We start from the raw sequence: 12,775 nt of genomic DNA on the forward strand, positions 1-12,775 counted from the left end.
GCTCCACAGTGCAAGGTAAATCCCATCATGGCTGGGAACCTAAGATGAAGGGACCTTGAAACAGCTGAGCATACTGCACTCTCATCTGAAAAGCAGAGAGTGATGAATGCATGCTGCTTCTTGGCTCCCTTTCCCCATTACAGGGTGCCAGGGCCCAGCCAGGGAATGGTGCTACACACTGTGGGTGGGCCTTTCTATCTCAGTTAACACAATTAAGATGATTCCCTACAGAACAGGGCAGGAGCCTACCACAGAAGTCCTCTGATAGACTCTAGCCAGCAGGGTATTAAAGCAGATGCTGAGGCTCATAGCCAAACTTTGGGGAGAGTGCAGGGAATCTTTTGAAAGAAGGGGGAGATAGAAAGACCTGGAGGGGACAGGATATCCACAAGAGAGCAACAGAATCAAAAAATCCGGGCCCAGGGGTATGAGACTGACACTTCAACCAAGGACCATTCATGGAAATAACCTAGAACCCCTGCACAGAAGTAGACTGTGGCAGCTCAGTCTCCAACTGGGTTCCCTAGTAAGGGGAAGAGGTACTATCTCTGACATGAACTCTGTGGCTGGCTCTTTGATCACCTCCCCCTCGGGTGGGGGCAGCCTTACCAGGCCACATAGGAAGACAATGCAGACAGCCATGATGAGACTTGATAGGCTAGGGTCAGATGGAAAAGGAGGAAGACCTCCTCGATCAGTGGACTGGGGAGAGGGCATGGGAGAGGAAGGAGGGAGGGAAGGATTGGGAGGGGCTAGAGCTAGTATACAAATTGAATAAACTGTAATAAATAAAAAAAATTAAAAGATTCCCTACAAACTAGCTCAGAGGCCCATCTCCCAGGTGATCCTAGATTCTGTCAGTTTGACAATTAAAAACTAGCCATCACTACATTGGTTAATATCATAGTCTCCCAGACTCCCTGAGACCACTTCCAACTTCAGCAATCCAGCTGATCCAATCATGGGACTCAGCTCATAGTCATAATCTTGACTGTGACTTATAAGATGGCATGGACACGGAACTAAATCAGCAAAGGGAAAAGTACATGAAGGAATCCAGTTATAAACTCCCAAGCATTTTCCCCCAGAAGAGTCACAGAAGTGCAGCTCAAACTGTTCAGCTAAAAGTCTCCAGCAATGACCTGTGACTTCTGGGAAGTGTTGTCTACTAGGGAAGACTTACAGACTTAAGGACTAGTGTTATTTATTGGAAGCTGGTCCTGTCATCACCCGCTGCCTAGTGCATATCAAAATGCTAGTTCCACACCAGGCAGGCAATAGTACAGTAGTTCAGTGTAAGCCACCTTCTTTCCTAGCTGTTAAAAGAGTTCATACATAACGAACCATTCTTACCAAAGAATGGTGTGGGAATCCTTGTAAGAGCTCAGTTTCCATAGGCCAGCCAAGAGCTGATCTTGCAAGGAGCCTTTCTAAGTTCCAGGCCTTTTCTGATGAATTCCTTATGGTAGTTTTTCTATTATTAAAGTTAAGAATGGATATTGTCTTAAAAATTCAAATCACGGAAGCTGGAGAGATGGCTAAGTTGGTAATGTGCTTGCAGCACAAACAGAGGACTTGACTTTGCCTCCCCAGAATCAACATTAAATTTAAAAAAAGCAAAAAGATAAAAAACCAAACAAACAAATAAAATAAATGCCAGGTGCAATGGCACACATTAACCCCAGTTCTAGAGGAGCAGAGACAGCAGATCCCTAGAGCTCAGTGGCCAGCAAGGAAGCCCACTGAATAGTTCAGTGAGAGTCACTGTCTCAAAAAGTAAAGCAAAGGGGATGGAGGATAACATCTTACACTGCCTGTTGCCTCTACATGTACATGACCACAGAAACATTTACAGATAATGCACACCCCCCTACACACAATCAGCAATTAAATCATGAACCCAGTACTCAGGATGTTGAGGTAAGAGCATTCCTTTGAGTTCCAGGCCAGCCTGGACTACAGAGTAAGAACTAGTAGCGTCTCTGTCACTCTGTCTGTCTCTCTCTTTCACACACACATGCACATACACACCACACCACACACACACACACACACACACACACACACATACACACATACACACACATTCCGTAAGACTCATTTATAGCAGTTAAACAGCCTGGAGACAAGCAATTTCAACCTTTGATGGCGTTTTAGATAGAGGTTTATTTTCAAGTCTCCAGCTACCAATCACAACTCAAATCTTGTTCCTTCATGAGGTATCAAGTATTGACTTCTCAGTATGGAAGATGAGGATATAACACCTCTTCCTCTTGGCCCCATTACACAGATCACCACTTCCCACCTCACCATCATGTCCATACAGATCAGTATTCAAGCTAAATATTGACTGCTACATGTGAACTCTGGAAATGATGCTCAGAGCTGAGCCAGAAGGTAAACTAAATTCAACATTTTATTTTTTTGTGAGTTTGGATGTGTGTGTCCCACTTTTATCATAGCCTTTCCTCTGCTGAACTTTCCATTTATTACACATTCAGATTCCATCCCTCACAGCCAATTAACAATTTCAGTCTCTTAGCATCAGTCTTCAAGTCCATCTCCACATCCTACCCACAAGTGGATGACAAGAATGGCCCAGCTGCCTTAGGAATTCTCTCTACCTCTTTGCTGCACTCCATTTCTCACTTTCTATTTCCTTTTATGGTATACTTCCTTGTTTTGCTAGTTTTTATACTGTAGCTCCTGGAGAAAGAGTTAGTAGAAGCCAACTTTTTGAAAACCACGATTCTGAAAGTTTCTGAACTTGAAGTTATAGAATTTGGGGTATTCAGCATGGGAGTCAGCCTATCCATGTTATCTGGCTAGCACACAGCAGGAAAACATCATGCATCCTGGTACAGAGTATCGCAAAATAAAGAATTGCATCAGCTTTGGTAAGACTCTTGTTTTAAAATGGCAATCCTGATCCAATAGTTGGAAAAATTCAATATAATTGGGGTGCTATGCACAGTATGTGTATTTTGTATCTGTGTAACTTCTTATATTGAAAATAGAATGCAGAAAACTAGGGCTGTGCATGTAGTTCAGTGATAGAAGATTTGCATAAATAGACGTGAAACACTGGATTCCATCCTCTAGACTGAAAAAAATGAATACAGAAAACTTCACTGTGCTCACCTGAATACAGCCACTTAAAAATACAGCATCAGAATCTGGTGTGGTGGTGCACACTTATAGTCCCAGCCAACATGTCTCTGAACTCCTCTTCTTCCTCCCTTCCTCTTCTAAGTGCTAGGATTATAGGCATGATCCACCATGCTGTGCTCTGAAAATGAGCTTGAATATTTGATCACACTCCTCCCTGCATAAGGCTTTCTCTTATGGATGCTACAGTACTGGTGAAAGGAACAGAAAGAAACTGGAATATATCTCCTTATTTTGAGTGCTAAAGAATGAATACGATTCTTGGGCTACTGAAGTAGCTAGGTAAATAAAGGTAGGTGGTGCACAGGCCTGACAACCTGTGTTCAGTCTCTGGAACCCATATATTAAGCTGGATGTGGTGGCTTGCATCTGTAACCCCAGAACTCCTACAGCAAAGTGGGAGGCTTGGACAGGAGAAGCACCCAGAAGTTTGGGTTCCAGCTAGAAGGATGGCAAAAACATGAACCATCCATTTTCTAGTACAAGAAGAGAATTGACTCCTCCAAGTTGTTCTCTGTCAGCTACACGTGTCATAGCATTCATATGCACATACGTGCACACAGATAATTTAAAATTTAACAAAATTACACCCAGCATAGAGATAATTTAATTTGGAAGGCAAGTATTACATAGCTCAGGGGCTGACAAAATACAGCACACAGACTGTTTTAGTATGATCCACCCCCCCCAACTAACATAGTCCCAGTAATGAACACCTTCCAAAGAAACTGAAACCCTAATCCTTTTAATATATTAGATTATATGGCAAAAGATGCACATATTCGGATGGAATGAAGCATGTGAATCAGCTGATCTTAAAACAGAAAGGTCACACATAACTATTTAAATTTGCCCCATTCGATCCCAGCTGGTCTTCAAAATGAAAAAGGAAGACTAGAAGAGGAGAAAGATATGTGAAGACTAAAGCAAGTCAGAGATCCTCTCTTGCTAAAGGTCTCAAGATCCCAGGGCTGTGGGGTACCTACAGAACTGAAAAGTGGACTGGGACTATAGCTTAATTAGTAAAGTACATAACAAATATGTATGAAGCCCCGAGTTTGATCCCCACAAGTAAGGTAAAACCAGGTATGGTGTCACACATCTGTGATCACAGTACTTGGGCTGTAGAGACAGAAGAAATTCAAGGCCATCATAAACTCAGGGCTAGCCTGGACTACATGAGACTGTAAGAAAAAAAAAAAAGAAAGCTAAAAAAGGCAAGAGAATAGTTTCCCATGAAGCTTCAGGAGGGAAGGCAGCCCTGCTGACCCTATGCAGCTTATAGATCTGTAAGATGTAATAGTACCAGAGACTATATGTGGCCCACAATGCCTAAAATATTTACTATCTGGCTCTTTACAGAAAGTTTTCCAATTCCTCGTCTTAGGGCTGTTTATTCCACAAGATCACACTTTGGCCTGCCTTTCCTCACTAAGAAACTGCAATCCTCCTGTGACTAAAAGATCAGGGGAGTACAGAAAACACCATGGAAACATTTCTTTTAAAGCCAGTTTTGCCTCTACTTGCAATGACCTCCACACCCCAATCAGTAGTGTAGGAATCTAATCAGTTGTGTGAATCAGCCCAAGGGCAAGAGAACCTCAGAGAAGAAGGTGGCTGCATATGACTGTTGATTGGCCTTGGCAACTTAAAGGATGGTTGCATATTTTATATCACTTCTTTCTACTATTGAACAGGATCTCGGTCCCTTCACTGGAATCTAGATGCTTTCCCTAGATGTAAGAGGGCACTGTGTGTGAACCCCCCCTCCCCTGCAAAAAAACAAAAAAACAAACAAAAAAAAAAAACAATGTTATAGAGGTAATGGTATGCTAACTTCTAAGCCCAGGCCCTAACAGACTGGTACTTAACTATTTCCTGTCTGTTGAAACTCTCCCTCATGGAAGACAGCTTCTATGCTAGAAGGAGACCCAAGTAGCCCTGTAGAGTGATTCTTAGTTAAACATCCAGACAGAAGCTAGGCAAACTTACCAGCCATGTGGGTTAGCTGTCTTCATAAATGAGGCCCCAGTAACCACCCTAGCTGCCACCAATGGAGACAGAAACAAGTCTTTCTTGCTTTGATCTGCACAAACTTCAGGTCTGGAAGCCAAATAAACATTGATTGCTTTAAGCTGTTGAGTTCTTGGTGATTTGTTAAATGGCAGTAACTTGAACACTGAGTCCAGTGTTACAGGTAAGGACCCTGACAGCAGTAAATTAGTGGGGACAAAATACTACAAGGACCTGGGATACCGTCATGAACACTGTCTCCAAGTCATAGAAAATTTCCTGGGATCAGGAGAGACGCTAGAATGACTTCCTTCTTCACAATGGAAATAATTCAAAGATTAGAAGGTAAAAGTGGAAGAGTGCCTGTCTGATTAACTAGCTTTTAAGAAAACTAGGTACCGGGTGTGGTGGTGGACCCCTGTAATCCTAGCATTTGGGAAGGCAGAGGCAGGTGGATCTCTGTGAGTTCAAGGCCCGCCTGTTCTACAGAGTGAGTCCAAAACATCCAAGGCTACACAGAGAAAAAGAACAACAACAAAAAATTGGGAGAGGGGGCTGGAGTGATGACTCAGCAGTTAAGAGCACTGGCTGCTCTCTTGAAGGACCCATGTTCAAGTCCCAGCACCAATATGGTGGCTTACACTTACATTTAACCCCAGTTCCAGGGGATTTGATATCCTCTTCTTAACTCCGCAGGCACTAGGCTCACACATATTACACAGAATATACATAGGAAAAAAAAAAACTCTCAGACACATAAAGTAAATAAATAAAATTTATTTTAAAAAATAAGAAAAGAAAACTAGGAATAGGATGCGGTGGTGCACACTTGTAATCCTAGCACTCAGGAAGGCAGAGTCAGGTGGATCTTGAGTATGAGGCCAACCTGGTCTAAGTCCAGGACAGCCAAGGGTACACAGAGAAACCCTGTCTCAAAAACAAATAAAAACAAAAACAACAAAAGTGAAAACTAGGAAATGAGGTGTGGAGGGAGGGCCGGGGCACAGCATACAGACTTCTGATCCTCACTCAGTAAGAGGCACTGAAGAAAGAGTACCTTATATACATTGAATCTATTTTCTTTAGCCCTTTGTTGTCTTATCACTACAACCAAACAGGAACACCCAATTTGAGGACTGTGTGTAAAAATCAACTTCTGTCCCTGTGTAGTTCATGAGAAAATTTACCACAGTAACCTTTAAAATTTTTCTCTATGATAGAAACATAAAATGTAGCAAAGTCTCACTGTACATTTAATCTGCAATCCAAGTGTGTGGAAGATGAAGGCAGGAAGATCATGAAATCAAGGCCAGACTTACTTCCTGAGGTCCGGATCTGCCCAGACTACAGGAGACCTTGACTCAAAAAAAGTGAAAGCAAATAAACAACCACAACAAACCAAACAAAAACTCAACCCAACCAACAAAAGAAATGTAAAATTGAGCTGGGGGATCTTCAACACCTTATGATTTGTAATGATCAAGCATGGCTAAAAGAAAAACAAAAACAAGTCTGCTTTTTATGTAAAATGAATGTATGAACAATTACACTTGAACACCTGAGTGAGTTTCACCTAACAGCCAATACAGGATTTATAGCAGAAATCCAGTGCTAACCCAGCAACAGACTCATCTAGATTTGCAGCAAAGAATTGTGCTGCACTAAGATAATAAGGGTTGCCTTACTTAATTTCGAATCTTGCTCTATGCAGAAATGTTTCCTTTATTTATATGACAACACCTTCTTTACAAAGAGTCTTATTCGATTAGTGTTTTCAGAGCTTCTGAAACTTGGACAAGGACTAACAAAATCCTGGAATTTTCAAACCTAGCTCCATCCTTCTCTAAAATCCGAGAGCACACTCCATATATTAAATTCCAACAAGGGAGTAGTATGTAGCGCAGTAGTTGAGTCTTCTAACCTAGCATGCAGGAGGACCTGGAATCTATCTTCATTATGGAAAAAAAAAAAAAAAAAAAAAAAAAGCAATGTGACCTTTAAAAAAGGACATGGTCTGTACCCCATTTACTTCATTTGTTGCTGTTTAACTTCTTGAATTCTTTATATATTCTGGATATTAGCCCTCTGTCAGTGATAGGGTTGGTGAAGATCCTTTCACAATCCCTAGGCTATCGTTTTGTTCTGATGTCAGTGTCCTCTGCATTACAGAAAATTTTCCATTTCATGAGGTCCCATTCATTGATTGTTGATCTTAGAGCCTGTGCTATTGGTGTTCTGTTCAGAATGTTGTCTTCTGTGCCAATGAGCTCAAGGCTCTTCCCCACTTTTTCTTCTAACAGGTTTAGTGTCTTTGGTTTTATGTTGAGGTCTTTGATCCACTTGGACTTTAGTTTTGTGCAGGGTGATAAATATGCATCTATTTGCATTTTTCTACATGTAGATATCCAGTTGGACCAGCACCATTTGTTAAAGATGCTATCTTTTTTCTATTGTATGGTTTGGCATCTTTGTCAAAAAACAGGTGCCCTTGAGTGTGTGGGTTTATTTCTGGGTCATCCATTTGATTCTATTGATTCACCAACCTGTTTCTATGCCAGTGCCAAGCAGTTTGCACAGAGCTAAATAGAGAATTCTCTATATAGGAATACTGAATGGCAGAAAAACACTTAAAGAAAGGCTGAACATCCTTAGTCATCAGGGAAATGCAAATCAAAACGATGCTGAGATTTCCTTACACCCATCAGAATGGCTACGATCAAAAACTCAAGTGACAAAACGTGCTGGAGAGGATGTGGAGAAAGGGAAAACCTCCTCCATTGCTGGTAGGAATGCAAACTTGTACAACCACTTTGTAAATCAATCTGGCACTTTCTCAGACAATTAGGAATAGTGCTTCCTAAAGATCCAGCTATACCCCTCCTAGGCATATATCCAAAATATGCCCACGTATAGAACAAGGACATTTGCTTGACCATAGGATAAACATGCTAAAATCTGTATACCTACAGAAGCAAAGGAAGAAGGAGGATCCTGAGTAAGATGCTCAATCCTCATTCAGAAAGGCAAATGGGATAGACATCCGAAGGTGAAAACAAGGAACTAGACAGGACCCTACTGCAGAGGCCTCTGATACCCAGCAGGCTATCAAAGGAGATACTGAGACTCATAGCCAAACTTTGGGCAGCGTGCAGGGAATCTTATGAAAGAAGAGGGGCATTCCCTGGAAGGGTATGGAGTTCCACAAGGAGAGCAACAGAACCAAAAAATCTGAACCCAAAAAAATCTGGAGACTGATACTCCAACCATGGACCATGCATGGGGATAACCTAGAACCCCTGCACAAATGTAGCTTGTGGCAGCGCAGTCTCCAAATGGGCTTCCTAGTAAGGAGAATAGGGGCTGTCCCTGACATGAATTCAATGGCTGGCTCTTTGATCACCTCCCCCAGAGGGGAGGTAGCAGCCTTACCAGCCCACACAGGAAGACTATGAAAGACAGTCCGGATGAGCCTTGATAAGCTAGGGCCAGTTGGAAGGGGAGGAGGACCTCCACTATCAGTGGACTGGGGAAGAGGCATGAGAGTAGATGAAGGAAGAAGGGTGGGCACGATTGGGAGGAGATGAGGGTGGGGGCTACAGCTGGAATAAAAAGTGAATAAATTAAAAGAAATAAAAACATATATAAAAAAAAAAGACAAGGTCTAATATGTAGCCAAGCTAGTCTCCAACCCACTGTGTAGCCAAGGATGCTCTTGAATTCTTGCTTCTCTGGCTTCTTCCACGCAAGTGCCAGGATTATAGTGTGGGCGACTGCTTTGATGTGGTACAAGACATCAAATCCAGCACTTCGTGCATACTTGGCAAGCTACTCTACCAACTGAGCTACATTCCCCAATTCCAGAGTGGCATTCTTTAGTCTGAATTGTCCACACAGTAATACCATCTGCCATCCACAGTCATCCAAGCTGTGTGAATGGAGTTACCACATAGAAAAGGTCACGTGGAATTCTCATCGCCTTTAGAAAAATAATTTTTGTCATTAATATTAACCTAACTTTTAGCTGGGTCTGGTGACACACATATCTGTAATTCTGACACATGGTGTCATAGTGAGTTCAATACTAGCCCAGATACATAGAAAAATCCTGTCCCAAAAATAAAAACCAAACACAGATTAAAAAAGAAGGCAAAGAATGTCCGTAATTTCATAAACAAATTCTCGATTGACCCTAAATCAACAGGATTTTTTATTTCTTCTGTAAATTTCAAAAGTTTTACATTGGACATTGTTGTCTACTATCCATTTCAAGTTATTTTTTGTAATTACGAACAATAGTCCTTTTTCCCGTAAACCTGTAAACGAATTGGAACTCTGATAAATGTAGAATTATTATCTATGACTGTGCACTGTATAGTTGGTTAACTGTGCTATACAGAATGTGGGAAAAGAAATTGGCTTTGGTCCAGTGGGACAAGGAGTCTCCAGTCCAACTACTCCTTTCTTGGCTGTACTGAATACTGGTGACCATCTAAAGTGAGAAATGGGTGAAGATTTTGCCAAACTAGGGTCTTGTTGCTTCGCAGCTGAGCTCCATAAACAAAGAAGCTATTACTTCGCAGTATTAGATGCAGCAAACTCAAAGGAAGGTCGAGAGTGCTCAACACGTGCGTCCTGCTTTCCCACATTCTTTCCAACTCCCACACAAGCCCACCCTTCTGGATATGGCAGTGCTCAACATTCAGGCTGCTCCAGAGTCACCTAAGCAGGTGGCAGTACTCTGATTGCTAGACGCTAGAAACAGCATTTCAAAGTTCTCCAGGTAAACCCAGTGCCCGGGACCTGTGCACAACCTTTTTTGATCACGCATGAGGAGTCTAGGTTTCAGCCTGGCAGAGACTCCGAAACTGAGGAGAGATCCACAGATGTCTCCCAGCCCCCACCATTCCCCACACCGATATGATGCCCACAGGCTGCGCCCACTCTCTCAGATTCTCTCCGATGTCGTCCTTCCAGACTGAAGACACCAGGGTAGGATCTGGCGGTGCCTAAGGGTCTACAGGTCGCCAAAGTCTGAGTGCTGGGGGCCTGGCCACCAAAGGGACAACAGCCAAGGACACGCACAGAAACTCTAGGGTGCCCAGGCTGGGGCGGGGGTGGGAGGGAAGAATCCTTTGCTGGACGTCTTTCTCCCTGGGCGCAGCCGCGCTGGCTCTGAAGCCGCAGTGCTGCTGTCCCGCCCCGGAAGGGAGAGCAGGGCGCCTCGGTATGCGTCCGGCCCCTGCCTCAACCCTAGGGAGGCTCCCACCTGGTCTCCCGGTTGCTGAACTTCTTGGTGATCACCTTGCCCAGCTCCAGGCCCAGGCGATCGGCCACGCGCTGCGACAGGTCCTTGTGAGAACTCCCGCTGAAGAGCACGATGTTGGGCATGGTGACGCTGGGGAACTGAGGGGCGCTCAGGGAAGGAGAAAGCGACAGCGACGCAGATTGCTGCTACTCCTGCTGTTGCTGCTACTGCCACCACTGTTGCTGGTGGAGCGGGAAAGCGAGCCAGCCTGACCTAGGGGAGGGGAGGTGCTGGGGGAGGAGCCACAGAGAGGAGGAGCAGCCTAACAGTCTGATGGAGGGGGCTGGGGAGAAGCTTCTGCCCTTGCAGGCTGGGCAGCAGTTTGTGAATGAAGCTCTGGGTGGTCCCGAAGCACCCAGATGCAGTTGCTCTGTAGGTATGCTCCATGTTCTACACATGACTGCTCCGACTTGCCTTTAGGTGGGGAATTCAATTAACCAGATGAAGTGGGCCTTGAGGTGCCTCTCAGCCAAGAGCTGATTTTCAACCCGGAAGCTCAGAACCCACAGATGATACCTGGGGTTCAAGTGCACCCAGCGTCTACTTAGGCCAGCCCACACAGCAGCCTGTATCTGAACACCAGACTGAAGCATGTTTGCACTTTATATGATGGCATATACTACTTTTGACAATGGACTAAGGAAAAGGTTTTCCCACCAACCAGAATTCCCATTCTCTCGTTAATTTAGATGTATATTAAAAAAATGAGCTTAAATATTTTTGTTTTAGATTTTTTTTAATTAAAGCTGAAAAATCGTTTTCTTTCTTATTATATAAATGCCTACATAATATCTTTTTTTTTTTTCTCTTGGTCTACAAAGCCTGAAAATTTTACTGTCTGGTTCTTAAAAGTGTGTTGCTCTGTAGATGAGAGCCATCTTTTGAGTCCTAATCTCAGGTGCAAGGGGAAAGCCTGTTCTCAGATGGCCCAGTTATTCTAACCAATTGGCTGGGACTTCCTGTTCAGATGCAGCTGGTCAGATAAATGGTTGAGCTTTCCTAATGTCCACTGATAACTGGTTTGCCAGCACAGCCAAGGCCACTTGCCACTGAATTGTAGCCCACTCTAATAGCAATTCCTGTGTTTCTGGGATTGGGGAGACTGTCAAGATTGGACACATCCTTGGGGTTTTTTCATCTGGGTCCTTCCTTGAACTTTGCAAAGATATCAGCCATGGTTGACTGTCAGCACAAGCCTTTAATCTCAACACTCTGGAGGCAGAGGCAGTTGGATCTCTGTGAGTTCAAGGCCAATCTGGTCTGGTGAAACTTTGTCTCTCAAACACTGCCTGCCCCCTCAAACACAAAGGAATTAGATTTCTGAAAGGCTTTCTTTGGAAACTTCAGTGACCTGCTTACCAAAAAGTTCTCCAAAGCACCATTCCCGTTGCATTTTTGCCCCTTTTCATTTTCCTTACAAAGATGTATATATCATATTGTATTTTTTAAAGAGTAAAGGTGATGATATAAGGAAACTCATCAATTGGGAGGTTAAGGCCTGGAGATGAAGAAGCCCAGGCCAGTCTGTGCTACACACTGAGATTTTTGTCTCAAAAACAACTGCAGCAACAACAATCTATCTACATTCATGTACTGCATAAAGATTCAGATGACAGACCACACCATTAAGATTATGTTGTTTAATGATGTTCCAGCTGTCGTGGTTCATTTATGCACACTCTACAATGCTTACATGAGCATGAATTCACCTTATGATGTAATTCTCAAAACATTCTACATGTTTAGCAGCAAATGACTATATTCCATAATAACTTGAATTTGCTTAATAAATTATTGTAGTGATGAAATTTATACCCAACCATATGTCCAAAAATTTTATTGAATTAATCTGCTAAAATAATTTTACTTAAACTCACCTAATAAAATTTATTACCAGAAAATTTACTGTACTTTTTTCTGTCCTTAAAGATCTGTTTCATAAATAACATTTATTAATCATGGCATTTTTCTAAACATATGCATGCTTTTATCAGGGGAAAGTAGTTTCTGATTACTGTGGCGGCTTAGGATTCGTTGATAACAAAACTGATAGAACATAAAACAATTTAAGTTAAAGTTCCCAGTCTGTACATTAATTCATAGATGAGATTTGAAATGCTAAGATTAAAATGTGACCTTGATAGTAGCATGAGATGAAATATCTGTGTTGTCGTGACAAAGAAAATGGTTGTTGAGGGACGCTGCTTGAGTGCTGTGTGAACAAGGGGCAAACGGTGCTTAAAAGTGATAAGGATACTAATGGGAATCAACAAAAATCATCCTAAGTAA

General features: G+C 42.7%; 1 protein-coding gene across 1 annotated transcript in view; it reads right to left on the reverse strand.

Annotated features, from left to right (window-relative positions):
- Positions 1-10,679, reverse strand: part of Prps2 (phosphoribosyl pyrophosphate synthetase 2) — a 44,537-nt gene extending 33,858 nt beyond the window's left edge. Inside the window, exon 1 of the mRNA XM_055613370.1 lies at positions 10,448-10,679. Within this exon, the coding sequence (XP_055469345.1) occupies positions 10,448-10,569 (122 nt within the window). The 5' untranslated portion in view covers positions 10,570-10,679. The remainder of the gene's footprint in view (positions 1-10,447) is intronic.
- Positions 10,680-12,775: the final 2,096 nt, after the last annotated feature.

The sequence above is a fragment of the Psammomys obesus genome, unplaced genomic scaffold (genome assembly GCF_907164565.1).
Source record: "Psammomys obesus unplaced genomic scaffold, mPsaObe1.curated_primary_1811, whole genome shotgun sequence".
Lineage (NCBI taxonomy): Eukaryota > Metazoa > Chordata > Mammalia > Rodentia > Muridae > Psammomys > Psammomys obesus.